This window comes from Macaca mulatta, chromosome 1, assembly GCF_049350105.2.
Source record: "Macaca mulatta isolate MMU2019108-1 chromosome 1, T2T-MMU8v2.0, whole genome shotgun sequence".
NCBI lineage: Eukaryota > Metazoa > Chordata > Mammalia > Primates > Cercopithecidae > Macaca > Macaca mulatta.
The window spans coordinates 111,493,807-111,516,821 of record NC_133406.1 but is presented as its reverse complement, the minus strand read 5'-3'; the positions used below and the strand labels follow the sequence as shown (position 1 = coordinate 111,516,821).

General features: G+C 41.4%; 1 protein-coding gene and 1 long non-coding RNA gene across 7 annotated transcripts in view; both read right to left on the bottom strand.

Moving 5' to 3' along the window:
• Window positions 1–23,015, bottom strand: part of ASH1L (ASH1 like histone lysine methyltransferase) — a 231,212-nt gene that overhangs the window by 131,402 nt on the left and 76,795 nt on the right. For all 6 annotated transcript variants that reach the window (XM_028828155.2, XM_077942335.1, XM_077942333.1 and 3 more), the window contains one exon: window positions 8,969–13,529. In XM_028828155.2, the coding sequence (XP_028683988.1) occupies window positions 8,969–13,529 (4,561 nt within the window). The remainder of the gene's footprint in view (window positions 1–8,968; window positions 13,530–23,015) is intronic.
• On the bottom strand, window positions 16,652–22,611 carry LOC144330965 (uncharacterized). Its single transcript, XR_013397700.1, has 3 exons — window positions 22,225–22,611; window positions 20,029–20,903; window positions 16,652–17,707 (listed from the first exon to the last, which is right to left on the bottom strand). It is a non-coding gene; the product is annotated as an uncharacterized LOC144330965 (long non-coding RNA).

Here is a 23,015-nt window from a genome sequence, read left to right as displayed (position 1 = left end):
TGAGCTACAAATCCATCTGTCCTACAAAACAGGCTTGCAACTCAAATGTATTACCTATTTCCAACCTTATCCTTTTGCATACCTCATTTCACTTAATCATAACATCTCTACCTTGGCTCAGAGCCTCATAATAAGAGCCTCACAATATTTTGTGGGAGCTGTTTCCAAACTGATCTACCTGATCTCCTTTCACTAATCCATCTATCACATTGCTGTCAATGTAATCTCAACAAATTATTCCCCATGTTAAAACCCTTAACTTCTCATACCTTATAAAGTAAACTCTACACTCTTGGGAGTCTCATTTTTATAAACAAGGGCTTTATGATCTGCCTATCTTTCCAGTCCCACCTCTTGGGTACCATATCAAACCATTAATACTTAACTAAGCACAGTAATACATCCCCATGCCCTTGAAAAGCTGTTATCTATTGTAGGAAAACAGCTGTCACACCTTATTCTTCGCTGCTAAATTCAAAACTCCTTCCTCCTTCCCAAGCCCTTTTGAGTCCCTCACTTCTCTGCTCCCCAAAATGCCTTGTAAATATTTCAATATTAAGAATGGTCAGGCTGTGCGCAACGGCTCACACCTGTAATTCCAGCACTTTGGGAAGCCGAGGCGGGTGGATCAGCTTAGGTCAGGAGTTCGAGATCAGCCTGGCCAACATGGTGAAACCCTGTCTCTACTAAAAATACAAAAATTAGCCGGGCGTGGTGGCACACGCCTGTAATCCCAGCTACTCAGGAGGCCGAGGCAGGAGAACTGCTTGAGCCTGGGAGGCGGAGGTTGCAGTGAGCCGAGACTGTGCCACTGCACTCCAGCCTGGCCGACAGAGTGAGACTGTCTTAAAAAACAAACAAAAACAAAAACAAAAACAAAAAAACTGTCAATAACTATTTATATACATGTCTAAACTATAAATTGACTTTAAGGCAGAAATTATCTTTATTTTATTTTTATTATTATTATTTTTTTGAGACAGAGACTCACTCTGTTGCCCAGGCTGGCCGGAGCGCAATGGTATGATCTCGGCTCATTAAAACCTCCACCTCCCAGGTTCAAGTGATTCTTGTGCCTCAGTCTCCCAAGTAGCTGGGACTACAGGCATGTGCCACCATGCCTGGCTAATTTTTGTATTTTTAGTAGAGGCAGGGTTTTACCATGTTGGCCAGGCTGATCTCGAACTCCTGACCTCAAAGGGCCCACCCACCTCAGCCTCCCAAAGTGCTAGAATTACAGCATGTTCCTTCTCCGGGCACACAATAACTGTTTGCTAAAAGAACAACTACCCTCATAAGGGAATAGTTAAGAACAAAAATCAAATACATAAAATGTTCCTAAACAAAACCAGTTCTGACTTCCAAAGGGATCAAAACAAAAGATATCTGAGCCTGAATTAATTTTTTTTTTTTTGAGATGGAGTCCTGCTCTGTCGCCCAGGCTGGAGTACAGTGGTGCGATCTCGGCTCACTGCAAGCTCTGCCTCCCGGGTTCACGCCATTCTCCTGCCTCAGCCTCCCGAGTAGCTGGGACTACAGGTGCCCACCACCATGCCCGGCTAATTTTTTGTATTTTTAGTAGAGACGGGGTTTCACCGTGTTAGCCAGGATGGCCTCGATCTCCTGACCCCATGATCCGCCCGCCTCGGCCTCCCAAAGTGCTAGGATTACAGGCGTCAGCCACCGCGCCCGGCCAATAATTTTATTTAGTATTTTGCTTAACTAAAAATTTTTCCTCAACTGGTTTTTGTTGAGACAGCTAAACCTATTTTCACATCTACCTGAAAAAGTATATTAAGTTTCTATGAGAAAATCAAGTCACATCTCCATGTACTTATCAAGAGTAATTGCAAAGAAAATGGAGAGATTCCAAGACAGAGAGCAATTAACAAAAGAATTTAGACTTATGATAAAATAAAGAACATAGCTGATCTTTGTCCCTGGTTCCTGGCACAGAGCTTCAAAAACCCTTGTAATTATCCAAGTGATAGGAATGTCTTTGTTATGCCAGTGAGATGACTTACTGTGAAGCCTGAGGTAACTTCAAAACGGGGGCTGGTGACCAAAAGACCAAACCACATAATTAAAGATCTGAAACTTTGGGTCACCCCAACCTCAAGGGAGTGGAGAACCGAAGACTGAGTTAAAAAACATGGCCAATGATCTAACCAATCAGGCCTACCTAACGGAGCCCCAATAAAAACTCTGGACACTGGGGTTCAGTGGAGCTCCCAGGTTGGTGAGCGCAGTGAAGTGCTGGGAGGGTAATGTGCCCAGATTCCACAAGCGGAAGGGCATGGAGGTCTGCAGACCCTTCTTGCACCAAACACTGCTCTATGTATCTCTTCAACTAGTTGTTCTTGATCTGTATCCTTTGTAACAAAACTGTAATCACATTATAGTGCTTTCACAAGTTCTGTGAGTCCTTTTAACAAGTTACCAAAATTGAGGGGGTTGCAGGAAGTTGCAAGTTTTCAGCAGGCCAGGCAGAAGTATGGATATTTTGGGAACACCACAATTTGTGACTGGCATCTGCAGTCTCATGATGAACTTTGCTCTTAACTTGAGGTCTTCACTAGCTTCAGGTGATTTGTATTCAGAATGGAACTAAATTGTACAACATCCAACTGGTGATAGAGAACTAGTGTCAGAGCAGTGACTTCAGAGAGTTCTTAGTGGTTTCTGCATGTTATTTTATAAAGAAGAAAAGCCAGGTGTAGTGGCTCACGCCTGTAATCCCAGTACTTTGGGAGGCTGAGACAGGTGGTTCTCTTGAGGTCAGGAGTTTGAGACTAGCCTGGCCAATATAGTGAAACCCCAACTCTACAAAAAAATTCAAAAACTAGTCAAGTGTGGTGGTGCACTTCTGCAATCCCAGCTACTTGGAGGCTGAGGCCAGAACAGCTTGAACCCAGAAGGCGGGTTTTGCAGTGAGCCTAGATTACGCCACTGAACAGAGAGAGACTCCATCTCAAAATAAATAATTAAATAAAGAAGGAAATTTTTAAAAAGACAAGTTCTTACTTAACACAGATACTTTTGCATATATTAGACTTCCCTGCTATCTTTCTCATTCCCCAAGAACCCTTAAACCAGGTTCACATCCATCATTTTCACCCCAACTCCTGTAACTGTCCTCTTGGGTAATTTCAATGTTCATGTAGATGATACATTCAACATCCTAACCTGTCATCTCATACCACCTTCACCTCAATTTACTTATCCTTTATAATCTCCTTCTCATGACTCTGAAATTAGGGATCTCAAATCCAAATGTTCCTTCTTTAAATAGCTGAAGAGGGCCAGATACAACACACAACAGAAAACAGTGAGGACTGTGGTGAACAAAAGAACACAAGCAGCAATGAAAAGGGGCCTGCAATGAAAAGCGGCCTGCCAATACTGAGCCCCCAGCCATCACTATTATCCAGAAAATGTCGACTAATTGTTGCCAGATGTTCTGATTTTTCTGAGAAGCAGAATTCCACATTTTTATGTAAAATTTCTAGATGTTTTAATATGAGCAATTTTTTAAAAAGTGTAGAGATCATCACAAAGAATCACATGTGGGCCAAAAGCTGACAGTTTTTTAATCACTACCTTAAATACTGCAGTTCCTCGGAGCTATTCAAGGCTGTGTGTTTTTCACTCCCTATTCTCTCCCAAGGAAAATATCATTACTCTCATGATTATACATATAAAAATTCATAAAGGTATACAGTATGTTTTGTTATTGTATGTGTTTCTGCATAGTTAAATAGCTCTTGTATCATTGATAAATACAAGAATGATACCACAATATGGAAGTTGAATTGGTTAATACATCACTTTTAAAGCACATAAATATATTGCAGGACAAAACTAGCAGCTGAATGAAGAGTACACTAACACAAACTAAATGAAGAAAGCCAAAAGCAATGTAGTTCTGTTCAAAATGTATATTCATCCACATTCTTCCTCTTGGTTCCTACTGGCAACAGACTTTTCTGCAAGTGTTTTTATTGTGTGGCTTCTCTCAATGTTTGTACAAAAGAAACAAACAGGTGCAATACACTAGAACCAGCTATCTCTGGCATTGCTACATTTATTTACCAATGACATCCTTCTGTGCCTACAGTTCAGCAGCTTCAACCCTTCTTTATATCCCCTTCTATCAAGCTACCTTCATCTTTTCCTGGAACATTAATGCCTATATCTATTGTAGTATTTCTTTTTTTTTTTTTTTTTTTTTTTGAGACAGAGTATCACTCTGCCAGCCCAGGCTGGAGTGAAGTGGCACCATCACAGCTTACTGTAGCCTTGAACTCCCGGGCTCAAGCGATCATCTTGCCACAGCCTCCTGAGTAGCTAGGACTATAGGCGCATGCCATCATGCCCAGCTAATTAAAAAAAAAAAAATTTCTGTAGAGATGGGAGGCTCCCTATGTTGCCCAGGCTGGTCTTGAACTCCTGGGCTCAAGTGATACTTCAACCTCAGCCTCTCAAAGTGTTGAGATTACAGGCATTAGCCACCATTCCCAGCCTCTTTATTTAAAGACATTTAGTCTTAACTATATATATACACACACACACACACACACATATATATATATATTTTATTTTTTGAGATGGAGTCTCACACTGTCATCCAGGCTGGAGTGCAATGGCATAATTTTGGCTCATTGCAACCTCTACCTTCCGGGTTCAAGTGATTCTCCTGCTTCAGCTTCCTGAGTAGCTGAGACTACAGGCGCATACCAGCACTGCTGGCTAATTTTTTAATTTTAGTAGAGATAGGTTTCACCATGTTGGCCAGGCTGGTCTTGAACTCCTGACCTCAAGTGATCTGCCTGCCTCGGTCTCCCAAAGGGCTGCGATTACAGGCATGAGCCACCGTGCCTGCTTTAGTATGTCTTTTTAGCTGCTCTTAAAAAAATTATTATTTTTCTTGGTGCTCTGGTTATAAAGTTACGCAGGTTTTTGAGAGTCTGTTCCTAACTTTTATTTCATCGAGAAGCCGTTTTTAGTGAATGATATTGCCAAACACAATTTTTCTTTTTTCTTTTTCTTTTTGAGTTGGAGTCTTGTTCTGTCGCCCAGGCTGGAGTACAGTGGCGCCATCTCGGCTCACTGCAACCTCCACCTCCCAGGTTCACACCATTCTCCTGCCTCAGCCTCCTGAGTAGCTGGGACTACAGGTGCCCACCACCACAACCAGCTAGCTTTTTTGTATCTTTAGTAGAGACGGGGTTTCGCCATGTTTGCCAGGATGGTCTCGATCTCCTGACCTTGTGATCCACCTGCCTCGGTCTCCCAAAGTGTTGGGATTACAGGTGTGAGCCACTGCACCTGGTTGCCAAACACAATTTTTCAAATACTCACAGGAAATGCTCTTATCTCCAGGCCAAGTTTCTCTACTAAGCCAGAGAACTAGATACCCAATGACCTTCTCAAATTCTCCACTTCAATGTTCAGACACCTCAAACTACATGTATTAAAAAGGGGCTGAGAGTGGTGGCTCAGGCCTATAATCCCAGCACTTTGGGAGGCCAAGAGAGGAGGGTCCCTTTGAGCCCAGGAGTTCCAGATCAGCCTGGGCGACATGGCGAAACCCCATCTCTACAAAAAATACAAAGAAATTAGCCTGGCATTGGTGGCTTGCACCTGTAGTCCCAGCTACTCAGGAGGCTGAGGCTGGAAAATGGCTTGGGCCCAGGAAGCAGAGGTTGCAGTGAGCTGAGATCATGCTGGGTGACAGTGACAGCCTGTCTCAAAAAGAAATGAAAAGAAAAAAAAAAAACTTGTTTTCTCCTCTAAATCTGCTCCTCCTATAGTTTTCTCTCTCTTAGTGTATGTTACCTCCAGTCTCTCATATGTTCAGACATAAGCCTGCTACTAACCTAAGCACCATTATGTTATCTAGACTACTGCAATTGCCTATTAACCAGTTTCCTTTAAATTACTTTTATCCTTTCCATCCAGAGTTCATGCAGGAGGCAAAATGATCATTTAAAAATGCAAACCTAAAATCAATACTCCTTCGTCTTTTTTTTTTTTTTTTTTTTTGAGACGGAGTCTTGCTCAGTCGCCCAGGCTGGAGTGCAGTGGCGCGATTTCGTCTTTTGCTCTTAATATAAAATCCAAAATTCTTAACAAATTGTTTGGCCTCTTCTTTTGCCACATTTCTCACTACTCTCTCTGTATTTCCTCTCTCACCACGATGAAGCTTTGTTCAGTTTATCCAATATTGAAACTCCTTCCCAACTGAGAATCTTAAAATGTGTTCTTCACTGTGGCTTTTTTTTTTTTTTTTTGAGACAGAGTCTCACTCTGTTGCAGTGGCGTGATCTGGGCTCACTGCAACCTCCACCTCCCGGGTTCAAGCAATTCTCCTGCCTCAGCCTCCCAAATAGCTGGGACTATAGGCACGTGCCACCACACCCGGCTGATTTTTGTATTTTTAGTAAAGATGGGGTTTCAAGTTGGCCAGCTGGCCTCAAACTCCTGACCTCAAGTGATCTAGCCACCTCAGCCTCCCAAAGTTCTGAGATTCCAGGTGTGAGCCAGTGCACCTGGACTTCGCTGCAGCTTCTCATCCTTTAAGTCTCAACTTTTTATCCTCAGTCATAACTAGTAACTATCTAATTAGATCCCCCTTTGCCAGCCCTTTAATCTGTATCATAACACTCTATGGTATTAACTTTATAGCATTTTTCTCAAATATGCCATTATTTATTTGCTTATCACTCTACAGTTTGTCTTCCTTCACTAAGCTGAAAATTATGAGGTCAGATATCAGGCGTTTACTATTTTATATGCCAGTGACTAGAATAGCCCTGTATGTTTTAGGAATTCAATAAATGAATAAGTAAATGAATGAATAATGAACGAGTGAGTCTGTTTACCCAGTTAAATGCTGCACATCTGCCAGGTCTCAGTTTAGGATCACTTTCTCAGGAAAGACTTCTCTGGGTTAGGTTCCCCATTTTATGCTGTACTCTCTCCCTTTTACAGTCCTTACCACAATTTTAACAACATGTAACGTGATTTTTTGTTTATTATCTACCTCCTCTACTATAATCTCCATGACTCAATGAACCTGTGTGCCTCATTCTCTATTATATAACAGGCCCACAAAGTAGAATGCCTGGTAAATACCTGATATTTAATAACTATTACTGATTAAATAAACTATCTGTTGAATGGACCTAAGCATAAGACTTTTTCTCTCTTTACATTGTTAAAAGCTGGCCAGGTGTGGCCTGTAATTCCAACACTTTGGGAGGCTGAGATGGGTGGATCATGAGGTCAGGAGTTCAAGACCATCCTAGCTAACATGGTGAAATCCTGTCTCTACTAGAAATACAAAAAATTAGGCGGGTGTGGTGGCATGCACTTGTAGTTCCAGCTACTTGGGAGGCTGAGGCAGGAGAATCACTTGAACCCGGAAGGTGGAGGTTGCAGTGAGCCAAGGTTGCACCACTGCACTCCGGCCTGGGCAACAGAGCGAGACTCTGTCTCAAAATAAATAAAAAAATAAATAAACATTGTTAAAAGCTAAGGAACACTCAGATTCTCCACTTTTAATTTTTCAAAAGTTCATGAATAATGAAAATCAGGCACAAAAAATCTTTGTATTTGAGGGGTTTATCTTTTCCCTAACGCACAAGTTTTTTTATTTTTTATTTTTTTAAGATGGAGTCTCGCTCTGTCACCCAGGCTGAAGTGCAGTGGTGCTATCTCGGCTCACTCCAAGCTCCACCTCCCGGGTTCACGCCATTCTCCTGCCTCAGCCTCTCGAGTATCTGGGACTATAGGCACCCGCCACCACTCTTGGCTAATTTTTTTTGTACTTTAAGTAGGGATGGGTTTCATCATGTTAACCAGGATGGTCTTGATCTCCTGACCTCATGATCCACCCGCCTTGGCCTCCCAAAGCACTGGGATTATAGGTGTGAGCCACTGCACCCAGCCTAATGTACAAGTTTTAAATCTTTTAGGGAAATAATAATAGTAACTAACATTCGCATGCTTACTATGTGATTACTTTTCATAATACCCCTACAAATCCCATTATATAGGAGGTTTAGAGAATATACTGAGGTTTAGAGAATTTGGAAAATCGGTTATTTTTCTAGATTACCACTAAAAAAGATACACAAACATATATACCCATAATTTTACTTACAACATCAGAAGGTTTATGGACTTCCTAGAGTAATTTTACAAACTCTTAGGCTTAAGATCTCTCACAAAGAACTTCTAATCTTTTATTCAAATGGCAAATGCTTACTCTTTGTTTTCTATCTTCTCGATTCTTTAAAGGTGTATAATTAAGACAGAAAAAGATGTACAATTCTTTCTAGATGTACAAATGCATTATCTAGATTTTTCTTTTTTCTAATTGAAGCAGCTTTTATGAAGACATCAAAAGGTATCTGCAAAATGAAGTGTGTCTGAATATTCACTTAAATTTTACAATGCTGAAAATGTCCAATGTTTGAATTTTTATTATGAGACACATAGTACTAACAATATATTCTTCCTGTAACAAAGATGCATGTATAACTACTGGATTAATACACATTAAAAATCCTTCCGGCATTACCTTTTATCTCTTGGGATGGGGGGAGGGCAGGGGTGGTGGAAAATCCTGCATACTACTAACAGATCTATGAGCCATTTGTCTGTATAAAACTTGTGTAATAGCCTGTCTACATAAAAAAGATGAATCATTTTTCCTGGTTTCCAAAAGTTATATTTTTCTTTTTTTCCTTTTTGACAATAATACCTCTTCCTAAAACAAAAAAATAATTTAGATATTCCTTATCTTCTCAAATCTAAGGAAAATGAGTACTGAGATTTCAAAATACACTTATAAAAAACAAAAAAAGACATATATATTAAAAGTTCATCTACATTTATCAGGCACCTGTGGAAAATAACCTATTTCTCTAACAAATAACAGGTAACAAAATAACCCTCTTACCTGCTGAAGTCTGTACTGCCCTTTCGTTAGAAGGCAGTGACTCCTTTCTGTGAGACCGATTTAGTGAAGTGTCCTGTGCAGAAAAGAGTCCAGGGCTGTCAGTTAATTTCTTCCGGCCACTGGAGTTAGGGTTTGAAACTCTGCAGCTGCCTATTGCACTTGTGAAAAGGTTTGTATGTTCATCACTGCTGGCTGGCTCAGAGTTAGGAGTGAATCCTCCAAGGGATAAACTTGGAGAACTTTCTGAACAGTCAATCTGTAAAGGTGTCTGCAATCCCAAAGCCAATGGACTAGATTCTGAAGGCTCTCGGTGGACCCACTGTTCCTCTCTGTTTATTAAGCTTTTTGAAGGAGAGAGATGAGGGCAGGACATGTGACAACGGTGCTTTTCCTTATGCTTATATCGCTCTCCAACAGTATCCTTTCCAAATCTATAGCGCTTTAAAGATTCCAGGACAGATCGGGAAGCGCCAGTGTCCATAGAAACCTGGGGTTGTTCAGAAGAACGGTGTTCTCTGTGTTTGTGACGGTGCCTGTGTTTGTGCTCAACCATCCAACCATAGGCCATCTCAGGAGGAACACTGGGGTAGGTACTCATTGAAAGGAGGGGAGTCCTGCTGGTTGTAAGAAAGGCCTCCTGTCGAAGTAGCTTATGCTTTTTCTTATGGTATTTGGCGGGATTGAGAAGTAAATGACCAGCGTGCATATAGGAAGGAGGTGGAAGTGGCGTGGTGAAAGAAGGTGATGGAGGAGGTGGATAAAGAGTGGGAGGATACCTTCCATAGTAACCTAGTCCTATGGGAGCAGCTGTAAGGGGTGAAGGAGAATAAGGCATACCATAAGATGGATAGAATCCAGTACTAGAAAGAGGAAAACTAAGGCTGTGCATAAAAGGCATTTCAGCCATTGCCTCCCTCATCTTAGGGGGTCTCCCTCTTTTCTTTTTTAAGTCAGGTTTTCGAATGTAGTGCAAAGGGTCTAGCGGGAAAGAAGGATGTGTATAGAAACTATTAAAGTTGATTCGAAAGATAGTTGGCAGAAGATCTCGGGGGATAAAATGATGACTTCGATGGGTGATCCGAATTTCACTTAGGCGACTTATTAGTTCCTCCAGCTCTGCAATAAAGTCTGGATCCTGTCTATTTCGAAGCTGGGGATATTTCTTTTTCCGTTTTCGTTTCTGCCTTTTCATCTTGTCATAGCTGAGGTAATCATGATTTCTGCGCTTACATTTGTGTTTATGTTTTTCTTTAAGACTGCTTAGCACTGTAGAGGTTTCAGGGGGAATCAGAGAAACATGCTCAAAAGAATGCCTCCTCTTTTTTTGCCCACAAAATTTCTCTGCCCTGTCTGATGTGCTGTTATTATCTGTTCCAATTCCACTATCACTGGGAATGGTCTCATCACTATGAGACTCACTAATTGGGGAAGGAGTAGCTTCTTTCAGAGATGTGAGTTCACTCAAGTGCGAAGGAGAATTTGGCAACAAAGTAGGAGGAGATAACCGCCTCCTCCCCTTTGAGGCCTTCTTCATTGCAAGAGTCTGAATCATACTGCCCTGTCTGGAGTGTAAATGCAAATATGGCACTGAACTGGGTTCAACAAAACCTGCATCACTACTTACAGGGCTCTGACCTCCACTAGTGCCAGAAGACTGAGAGCAAATAGGTGATGGAAGAATCTCAGAACTACTAGCAGATGAAGGCAGTAATGGGGGAAGAATCTGTCCTAATGCTGACCCAGTTGCCTGCTGAGCTGTTTGCTCAAGAACAGCAAGGCTAGTAGGACTACCAGAAAGAATACCATTTAAGACAGTTTTTGGTTTGCGACCTCTTCTCTTTCCTATATAAATGGTTCCTTTCTTGCTGACATTTATCTGTTGGCCCAATTTAGAGCCAAATGTGGCAGCAAGACTTGATACCGTATTGAGTTTAGATTGCACTTTCCCTTTATTACTTGATTCTACAGAACTTGAAAGAATCTGATTCAACAGTTTCTTTCTCTTTAAAGTCTTCATTTTATTTATTTTGCGGATAATTGTTTTCATTAACTGTCCATTGTTTCTCTTGGTAATTTTTTTATCTGGTTCCATCTCAAGGTCACTCATACTACAGACACTTGGCCTATGACTGTCATCTAGGTCATCTGGATCCTGAAGTTGATCCTCGCTCTCAAAGAAATCACTGCTACTTCTATGGTTGTCACTTTCAGATTCTAGCTTGCTTGGACTTTCAGTGGCAACAAATGGAGCCACTGACAGTACAGGTGGCTTCATCTTGACTGGTGACCTCATTTGCCTCTTAGGCCTGCCTCTCTTTTTTGGAAAAGGAGATACAGACAGACTTTGTTTGAAGGAAGGGATTTCAATTTCTGGCTGTAAAATTGGGGGTTCTTGTTCTTCTTTAGACTGTAAAGAAAAAACTTTAGAAGCAGGGATTTTTAAAGTCCTTTTAGGTGGCCCTTCCAGTTGAGGCATCTCCTTAGATTTAGGCCTTCCTCTTTTGGGCTTATAAATATCAGACAAAAGGTCACTAGAGACACACATACTGGAGGATAGTTTGTGAGTAGCAAAAGACTTATGAGATGGTTTTTCACTATCAGCTAAGAGAGCAAGAGATGGAGCTGTGGATTTGCTCAACTTTGGCAATCGGCGTTTAAGGAAGTCATGATCTACAAATGAAGGGGGTCCAATGTTTTTCATAAACTTGGCTGGCTCAGAATTACTATTTGATAGTGAGCTACACGAAACGTTTTTAAAAAGCTCTGATCTTTCTAATTCTAGCCCTTTTGGAGACCGGCATGTGCTTCTTGCCACCACTTTAGTCCACCGAGGTTTTCTTCCTTTTCTTTTTTTTAATGGTTTGGACTGCAAACTAGTGCTTAGGCTTTCAGCAACTTGGCAGTGTTTGTCTGATGCAGATACTGCACCCAGTTTTAAAAAAGGCTTATTACTAAATAAACTAGTGAAGTTAACAACTGAAGGAGTAATAGTATGAATGCTGGATTCAGAAGTCAAACTTGGCTTTTTTCCAAGGGAAGAGCTGATTCTTGGAATATCTATATGGGTAGTTTTTGAATCATTTACCTCTTTATCAATCCCTTTACATTCAATACTAATGCTATGACCCACTGACCTATGACCAACATTCAAGTGGGTACTTTCAGAAGTAAACTGGTTCTTTCCAACAGATTCAGAAATTTCTTCAATTAGTTCTGTAGTAGAACTTAACAGTAATGGATTAGGAGCCAACTGTGAGGAAGTTTCAGGGGGACTTCTGGTTAAAGGATTAACAGATACAGTAGGTGATGGGGAAGGGAGATTGCTTTCTCCTACTGCACTGAAAGGGGATTTAGCCGTAGATACATCAGAAGCACCTCCCATTTGAAAGTCCGGAGAAGTGCAATATACAGGAGTCTGCTTTTCATGCTTTGAGGTTTCATAAGATCCCCTCTCATTGGATGAGAAACTGTCTTGCTGAATGGATGTTCCTTCATTAAACATTTCTTTCTCCAAATTAATGGTTTCTTTTCGTACTGAGAACTTTTCCAATATGCTTTCTTTAGTCTGCCGTATAACATTCTTTTCAAAAGTTTTGCTGGTAGCACTGTCTTTCAGGGATTCAGAAAGTTCCTGACTGTCCTGATTATTGATGTTTGTACTACAAGAAGCCTTAAGTGGTTCCTGAGTGGGGAGCAGTGCTTCGGCTTTAAGGTTTATGGCATCTTTACTGATCAGACCTGCCAAAGGACAACTCACTAGTTTCTTTCCAATGTCCTTATTAACCAATCCCATTGCTGAACTTGCTACAATCTTCTTTGCACAGTCCTTGGCCACTAGGCCAACAGTAGAACCCAATTTCTTTCCCAAATCTTTATTAACCAGTCCAACCACAGTGCCAAGTCCTAACTTCTTGCCAGACTCTTTATTCACTAAACCTGGAACAATACCAATTCCTAGCTTCTTTCCTGAATCTTTGCTTAGCAATCCTACTGTAGTGATAGTTCCTGGCTTTTTGCCTAAGTCTTTATTAATGAATACCGCTGTAGTGCCAGTTCCCAGTTTTTTCACAGAGTCCTTATTGACCAATCCTACTGCTGCATTAAACACTGGCTTTTTCCCAGGATCTTTAGTTACCAATCCAACTGCTGTGCTGATAGTTGGCTTTTTTATTAAGTCCTTATGTATTATTCCAGCTACAGAGCCAACACCTGCTTTCCTGATCAAATCCTTGCTAACCAATCCTGCTGTAGTGCCAGTTCCTAACTTCTTCGGTTTTGTCTTGGAAGACTTGGAAGGAGGACAGGTAGCAATCAGTTGTGCCAACTTTTCTGTTACACTAGTTCCTCCATTAAGTAATGCTCTGTCCTTTAAATCAGGATCCCGGCTACCAACAAGAGTAGATGGTGTTGCGTTAATATAATCTGCCATTTCTGAGTGTACTGGAGATAGCTTCTTAGACAAAGGATTGTTTTCTCCCTGTGAATGAAGATGGATGACTTCTTCAGACTGGCATTCAATGGCTGCAACATCATCTGCTTTCTTGTACAATTTTGAAGGGTCCTAAAATTTGAACAAGAAAAAAGTTAAAGAGGGAGTAAACCTTATACCACTTCAGCTTAGCTTAACAATCCAACAAACTAATGGATCACATATCAGATATACAATAGGCAACAGAGGCTTTTAAAAAAAACTAATATTATACCAATGGCACAGTATGTTAGCTCATCTGCTGCTATACGAGAGGCTATAATGGTATATTATCTTTGTTGACTTTCAACACGATAAAACTACATATTAGTGGGTCTTTAGAAATATCCCTGATATTTTTGACATTTTTAAAATGGCAAATCAATAGTCTATTTTCATCTTACTTTTGACTGGGTAAATATAAATGAAGCATATGAAGGTACCATTTTTGAAAAGAAAATTATTTTTAGCTACAGTATCTCATGGTCTTCATCTAAAATAATAGTTTACTGCCTACCTCCTTCATTGACTTAAGTGATTCTAAACCTATAGAAGACAATCCCTAACCTACTTCTACTCTTTTATAACTCATTCTCAATTATGGTCTTGAGTAAGCAGTAGAGTTCTCTCTTAATGTGGAATAGGAAAGACAATTTAAACATTCATATTTTCTTCAGAATGTGTTTTTATATAAAATCTTACAGTGGGAAGCAACATTTAAGTCATTTACTGTAAACTGCTGTCTAATTCATGAATCCTCACTATATACTCTAGAAATAAATTCACTACCTCACACAATAGTCTGTTTTACTTCTGGATAACCACTAAAGAGTTCTTCCTAACTATACAATACTCATGAAAGAACTGAATAAATATAAAGTTATACTGTGTTTGTGGATAGGAAGACATGAAGATAATTTTCCCTAAGCAAATTTATAAATTAATGCAATCCCAATAAAAATACCAACAGATTTCTTTGGCATTCAGAAAAACTGATTATAATGTTCAATGGGGAAAACAGATATGAAAGAATAGCTAGAAAACCTAAAATGTAGAAAAGCCAGGGAATAACCATACCAAATATTATTTTTTAAAGCCCCAATCATTGAAACAGTATAGAAGTGACAAATGAAAAGACAAACCAATGAAACAGCATAGAAAACATAAAACCAAATTCAAGTATGTATGAAAATATACTGCATGGAAAATGCTACAATCTAGTTATAAACTAGAAAAATTCCATATGCATTTAACTACATCCTTTAACCCAGAAATCCTACTTTGAGGGTCTATCCAAGATACACTCTTAAAAATATAATGTCTGCACAAGGGTCCAAAATGCACCACTATTTTAATATTTTAAAAACCCTAAAAAATGCAAACATTGGCCGGGCGCGGTGGCTCAAGCCTGTAATCCCAGCACTTTGGGAGGCCGAGCCGGGTGGATCACAAGGTCAGGAGATCAAGACCATCCTGGCTAACACAGTGAAACCCCGTCTCTACTAAAAAATACAAAAAACTAGCCGGGCGAGATGGCGGGCGCCTGTAGTCCCAGCTACTCGGGAGGCTGAGGCAGGAGAATGGCGGGAACCCGGGAGGCGGAGCTTGCAGTGAGCTGAGATCCGGCCACAGCACTCCAGCCTGGGCGACAGAGCGAGACTCCGTCTCAAAAAAAATAAATAAATAAATAAAAAATGCAAACAATTATCTACAGGAAACTTGCTGAATAAATTAAGGTACATCTGTACAATGGAATACTGAGAAACTGTCAACAAAAACAAAAGTAGGAGGAGTAGGAGGAGATATCAAATACACTGCTACGGAGTGATTTCCAGGATATATTATTAAATGGAAAAAAGCAAGCTTGAGAACAATGGTTATAATATGCTATGCCTTATACATATAATATACCTTCTGTATAAGAAAGTGGGAATGAAGAATATGTATATGCATATTGATTATATTTTAAAATGGAATGAACCAAAGATTAGCGAAAATAGCGACTTATGGGAAAGTAAACAGGGATAGAAGCTAGACCTCTATGCATCTAACTTCATGGTTTTTAGTTTGGAAGTGTTTTACATAGTTATGAAACAAAGTTATATATAATAAAGGAGAACATCCCAAATCTCTAAATATTAAAAACAACAGGCCGGGCGTGGTGGCTCACGCCCGTAATCCCAGCACTTTGGGAGGCTGAGGTGGGCAGATCACCTGAGGTCAGGAGTTTAAGACTAGCCTGGCCAACATGGTGAAACCCCACCTCTACTAAAAATACAAAAATTAGCCAGGGGTGGTGGCATGTGCCTGTTAGCTACTCGAGAGGCTGAGGCAGGAGAATCGCTTGAACCTGGGAGGCAGAGGTTGCAGTGAGCAGATTGCGCCACTGCACTCCAGCCTGGGCGAAAGAGCAAGACTCTGTCTCAAAAACAAACAAACAAACAAATTAGTTATATAAGTATATGAAAATAATTATTTTGAATTACTATAAAACACAATATTGAGAATCTACATCCTAAAATCTCAAAACATTACCCAAAAAACAAACAAGCAAAAAACCCAGCCAGGCGCAGTGGCTCACACTTGTAGTCTCACCACTTGGGAGGCTGAGGTGGGCAGATCACCTGAGGTCAGGAGTTTGAGACCAGCCTGGCCAACATGGTGAAATCCCATCTTTACTAAAACTACAAATATTAGCTGGATGTGGTGGCGGGCACCTGTAATCCCAGCTACTTGGGAGGCTAAGGTATGAGAATCGTTGAACCTGGGAAGGGGAAGTTGCAGTGAGCCAAGATCGCGCCATTGCACTTTAGCCTAGGTGACAAAGCAAAGCTCCGTCTCAAAAAAAAAAAAAAAAAAAAAAACAACAACAAAACGCCAGGTGCAGTGGCTCATGCCTATAATCCCAGCACTTTGTGAGACCAAAACAGGTGGATCACCTGAGGTCAGGAGTTTGAGAGCAGCCTAACATGGTGAAACCCCGTCTCTACTAAAAATACAAAAATTAGCTGGGCATAGAGGCTCATGCCTGTAGTCCCAGCTACTCAGCAGGCTGAGGCAGGAGAATCACTTGAACCTGGGAGGGGGAGGTTGCAGTGAGCCAAGATAGTACCACTGCACTCCAGCCTGGGCAAAAGAGCGAGATTCCGTCTCAAAAAAAAAAAAAAGACAAACACCAAAACCAAAAACCAAAGAACCTCTACCACTCTCTCTGCGTTTTTTTTTTTTTTTTTTTTTTTTTTAGAGATGGGGTCTTGCTCTGTCACTCAGGCTGGAGTGCAATGGCGCAGTCATAGCTCACTGTAGCCGTGAACTTCTGGGCTTAAGCCATCCTCCCCGGCCTCAGCCTTCTGAGTAGTTGGGCTAAAAGGCACAAGCCATCTTGCCCAGCAAAAGGAAGTGGTAAATTGCCCTCAGTGAGCATATTACTAGTAATACACAGAGTATAGTAATTTTGAATTTAAATAGATAGATGACTAACAGATACATACATATAATAAGTAACCATGTGAATATCACTAGGAACCAAAATGCTGGAAGAAAAAAACATACAGCTATAAAATCAAAGAAGTAAAAGGCTATAAGATAGAATGAAAAATATATGAAGTCTATCTACCTCTCTATCCAATAAAATGCCTACAAACATCGGCAACCATGAACACCTCAAGACTGTGGTCTCTAAATACCGTTTCCCATTAAAATGAACAGGGCTCCTGCAGAAATGACTGTTTCCAAATATTAGACAATAAATGTAAAAGATGATCCTAGTGACAGGAATATAACTCTAGTATCTTCACTTTGAACGAGTCACTATGTTTTTGTATTAAATTTTCCATAATGAAATGTGTTTATTGAATAAAAAAAAGTTCTTCCTAAGAGTAAAGTGAAATATATTTTTCTGCAACTTTCACTTACTGGTCCAAGTCTCACTTTCTAAAAATCAGAGTAAATCTAATTCCTCTTCTTCCCAATGGTTGTCAGACATTTGAACTCAACCAAAATATTTAACTTCCTGACTCAAGTTTCACTTCTTTCTGATCATTTTCTGATGCAAGTGTTTAAGTTTGTAAATACCCCTCTTTACATGTGGCACCTAAAAATGAACACAATACATCCAGTACTTGACTGACTCAGAATAAAGGGAACTACCTCTTCTTTTGGACTGGACCTTGTAATTTTGCCCAAGGGCAAACTGGCTTTGATAGTCTCATATACTCAGACTTATGTTAACTTGAAATTAAATAAACCAGGCCGGGCACAGTGGCTCAAGCCTGTAATCCCAGCACTTTGGGAGGCCGAGACGGGCGGATCACAAGGTCATGGGATCGAGACTATCCTGGCTAACATGGTGAAACCCCGTCTCTACTAAAAAATACAAAAAAACTAGCCGGGCGAGGTGGCAGACGCCTGTAGTCCCAGCTACTCAGGAGGCTGAGGCAGGAGAATGGCGTAAACCCGGGAGGCGGAGCTTGCGGTGAGCGGAGACCCAGCCACTGCACTCCAGCCTGGGCGACAGAGCAAGACTCCGTCTCAAAAAAAAAAAAAGAAATTAAATAAACCCCACACACTTTCTTCGCGTTATATTAAAGAATCCCAGAGAGGTGGGGAAGGTTAATGAGTACAGAAAATAAAAAAAAATAAAAAATAGAATGAATAAATAAGACCTACTAATAATTGATAGCACAACAGTGTGACTATAGTCAATAATCATTTAATTGTACATTTTAAAATAACTAAAAGAGTATAACTAGATCGTGTGCAACACAAAGCATAAATGCTTGAGGGGATGAATACCTCATTCTCTATGATGTGATTATTACGCACTGCATGCCTATATCAAAACATCTCATGTATCCCACAAATACACTATGTATCCACAAAAATTAAAAATGAAGCAAAAAACAATTCCCATTCATTACTTTTATAGTTACTTTTAAAAACAAATATTGTTTTAATTTTAAGCAGATTTATGCCTGAAAATGACACTTCCAATTTTAAAAGTTATCCTTAAAAATGTGAACTATGATTACACGCAATACCATGTATCACATGCAGTTAAAAAAAAAAAACTCTGGCTGGGTGCAGTGGCTCATGCCTGTAATCCCAGCACTTTGGGAGGCTGATGTGGGCAGATCACCTGAAGTCAGGACTTTGAGACCAGCCTGACCAACAGGGAGAAACCACGTCTGTACTGAAAATACAAAGTTAGCTGGGTATGGTAGCACATGCCTGTAATCCCAGCTACTTGGAAGGCTCAGGCAGGATAATCGCTTGAACCCAGGAGGGGGAGGTTGCTGTGAGCTGATATCATGCCACTGCACTCCAGCCACGGCAACAAGAATGAAACTATGCCTCAAAAGCAAGCAAACAAACAAAAAGCCTCACGAACAACACTGAATTAATAGACCCAGAAAAACAAAGTACATACTCTGACTTCATTTATATAAAGACCACAAAGAGGAAAAATTTATTATGATATTAAAAGTCAAAAAACTTGTTACTCCTGGTAAGGACAGTAATGAGAAAGAAGTCCAACAGGTTCTTACTGGGTGCTAGCAATGTCATACTACTTTTTAATTTTTTTTAAGAAAGGGTCTCACTCTGTGGTCCAGGGTGGAGTGCAGTGACCTGATAATAACCTTCAACTTCTAAGCTTAAGTGATCCTCCCACCTCAGCCTCCCAAGTCTAGGACTGCAAGCACAAGCCACCACACCATGCCTGGCTAATTTTTTTTTTTTTTGGTAGAAATGAGGTCTTGCTTTGTTGCCCAGGCTAATCTCGAAGTCCTCGAGGCTCTAATCTCGAGGCTCAAGTGATTTTTTCCTCAGCTTCCCAAAGTGCTGGGATTACAGAGTTGAGCCACCGCACCTGGCAAACACATTTCTTAAACTGAATATGGTTGTCTGATATGGCTGAGTTCATGAAAATTCGCTGAGCTGTTACCTTTACGATAGGTATTTTTCTATATGTATGTTATACTTCAATAGGAAGTTATTTTTTAAATTCTGTCTAAAAGTAAAGTAGAAACATGTTCAGCTTCCTTAATTGGCTAATGAATGTGTTCAACCCTGGTTTATCACTTTTTTTTTTTTCAAAATGGAGTCTTGCTCTATCGCCCAGGCAGGAGCGCAGTGGCACCATCTCGGCTCACTGCAACCTGCGCCTCTTGGGTTCAAGCAATTCTCTGCCTCAGCTTCACGAGTAGCTGGGATTACAGGAGCCCGCCACCATGCCCAGCTAATTTTTGTGTTTTTAGTAAAGATGTGGTTTCACCGTCTTGGCCAAGCTGGTCTTGAACTCCTGACCTCATGATCCACCTGTCTCGGCCTCCCAAAGTGCTGGGATTACAGGCGTGAGTGAGCCACTCTGCCTGGCCTGGTTTTTCACTTTTACCAGAAATAAATATCTGAGAGAAATTAAAAGCAGTTTAAAACAGAGTTCATATCCCACAGTAAATGGTCTATTACTAAACAAGGCACACAGATAATCTGATGTTGATTTCAAAAATCTTTTCTTCCAAATTCTGATACTATACAAAATAAATGAATGAGACAACATTAAGATTTTGAGGTCAGGTGTGGTGGCTTATGCCTGTAATCCCAGAACTTTGGTAGGAAGAGGTGGGCAGATCACGAGGTCAGAAGATTGAGACCATCCTGGCCAACAGGGTGAAACTCCGCCTCTACTAAAAATACAAAAAAAAAAAAAAAAAAGCAATTAGCAGGCATGGTGGCGCGTGCCTGTAGTCCCAGCTACTCAAGAGGCTGAGGCAGGAAAATCTCTTGAACCCAGGAGGCAGAGGCTGCAGTGAGACGAGATCCACGCCACTGCACTCCAGTCTGGGCAACACAGCGAGACTCTGTCACAAAAAAAAAAAAAAAATCTTGAAAATTGTATTTGGTACTGATATTATCCTCTTACATTTGAAAGAACCCTTTAAAATGACTGATAAGAGGTATCACTTTAAGAGAATATATTACCAATTAGGCACCGAAAAAGATGCTGTATTAAAACATGACATTAAGCATGTAATTTTTTCCAACAGGAAAATAGCTTTATTCCAAATATAAAATATTCTCATTTAAAAAAAAAAAACCAAAGTATAAACAATATCTTTCATGAATAAAGACTTTACGTTTCAGATATTTTACTGTATACATCAAAATAAACAAGTGTACATACTTTTCAACAAATGGAGCCAACAATGCTTGCTGTTTTGTAGCCCATTTGCTTTAAATATGACACCTTTATGTGTAAATAAATGAAAAGTTAGATGTTAAATTCAACAGCTTCACAATAGTTCATAATTCATAAAATTAACCACCTACTAACTGTACTTAAATAGTTTCTGGCTTTTTGTTACTATAAATAAAATGGTAGGCTGGGCGCGGTGGCTCACGCCTGTAATCCCAGCATTTTGGGAGGCCAAGGCGGACAGATCATCAGATCAGGAGTTTGAGACCAGCCTGATCAACATGGTGAAACACCCTCTCTACTAAAAATACAGAAAAATTAGCTGGGTGTGGTAGTGCACGCCTGTAATCCCAGCTACTCAGGAGGCTAAGGCAGGACAATTGCTTGAACTCGGGAGGCAAAGGTTGCAGTGAGCTGAGATTGAGCCACTGTACTCCAGCCGGGGAGACAGACCAAGGCTCCATCTCAAGAACAACAACAAAAAAAAGCCCGGGCGCAGTTCCTCACACCTGTAATCCCAGCACTTTGGGAGGCCGAGGCGGGCGGATCACGAGGTCAGGAGATCGAGACCATCCTGGCTAACACAGTGAAACCCCGTCTCTACTAACAATACAAAAAATTAGCCGGGCGTGGTGGCGGGCTCCTGTAGGCCCAGCTACTAGGGAGGCTGAGGCAGGAGAATGGTGTGAACCCAGGAGGCGGAGCTTGCAGTGAGCTGAGATGGTGCCACCACACTTCAGCCTGGGCAACACAGCAAGACTCCGTCTCAAAAAAAAAAAATAATAAGTCTTTCTTGTATGTAGTTGTCTAGTGTGTATAACTAATGCATACACCCTTTGGCTCTGTAATTTCACCTTTAAAAATTTACCTGAAGGAAGTAATTGAACAAGTATGCAAAGAAAAATGCAATTGGACATTTACCATATTATTATTTTTTTATTTTTTTTTATTTTATTTTATTTGTTTTATTTTTTGAGAAGGAGTCTCCCTCTGTCGCCCAGGCTGGAGTGCAGTGGCGCGATCTCGGCTCACTGCAAGCTCCGCCTCCCAGGTTCACACCATTCTTCTGCCTCAGCCTCCTGAGTAGCAGGATTACAGGCGCCCGCCACTGCACCCATCTAATTTTTTGTATTTTTAGTACAGACGGGGTTTCATCATGTTTGCCAGGATGGTCTCCATCTCCTGATCTTGTGATCCACCCGCCACAGTCTCCCAAAGTGCTGGGATTACAGGCGTGAGCCACCACTCCCGGCCAAGAAAGACATTCTACTTCCATTCAGTATTTAAGAAGTCACAACCAGGCCGGGCGCGGTGGCTCAAGCCTGTAATCCCAGCACTTTGGGAGGCCGAGACAGGCGGATCACGAGGTCAGGAGATCGAGACCATCCTGGCGAACACAGTGAAACCCCGTCTCTACTAAAACTACAAAAAAAAAAAAAAAAAAAAAAACAACTAGCTGGGCGAGGTGGCGGGCGCCTGTGGTCCCAGCTACTCGGGAGGCTGAGGCAGGAGAATGGCGTGAACCCGGGAGGCGGAGCTTGCAGTGAGCTGAGATCCGGCCACTGCACTCCAGCCTGGGCGACAGAGCGAGACTCCGTCTCAAGAAAAAAAAAAAAAAAGGAGTCACAACCTTAAATAAAGACTTCCAGCCAGGCGCGGTGGCTCAAGCCTGTAATCCCAGCACTTTGGGAGGCCGAGACGGGCGGATCACGAGGTCAGGAGATCGAGACCATCCTGGCTAACACGGTGAAACCCCGTCTCTACTAAAAAAAAAGTACAAAAAAACTAGCCGGGCGAGGTGGCGGGCGCCTGTAGTCCCAGCTACTCGGGAGGCTGAGGCAGGAGAATGGCGTGAACCCGGGAGGGAGAGCTTGCAATGAGCCGAGATCGCGCCACTGCACTCCAGTCGCACACTGCACTCCAGCATACGCGAGAGAGCGAGACTCCGTCTCAAAAAAAAAAAAAAAAAAAAAAAAAAAAGACTTCCCGGGTTGGGCGCGGCGGCTCACGCCTGTAATCCTAACACTTTGGAAGACCAAGGCAGGTGGATCATTTGAGGTCAGGAGTTCTAGACCAGCCTGGCCAACATGGTGAAACCCCATCTCTACTAAAATTAGCTGGAAGTGGCAGCACATGCCTGTAATCCCAGCTTCTGGGGGAGGCTGAGGCAGGAGAATTGCTTGAACCCAGGAGACAAGAGGTTGCAGTGAGCAGAGATCGTGCCAGTCTGGGCGACACAGCCAGACTACATCACACACACACACACACACACACCCCTTCTGGGCGACACAGCCAGACCACACACATACACACACCCCTTTCTGGCCAGGCGTGGTGGTCCGCACCTATAATCCCAACACTTTGGGAGGCTTAGGCAGGAGGAT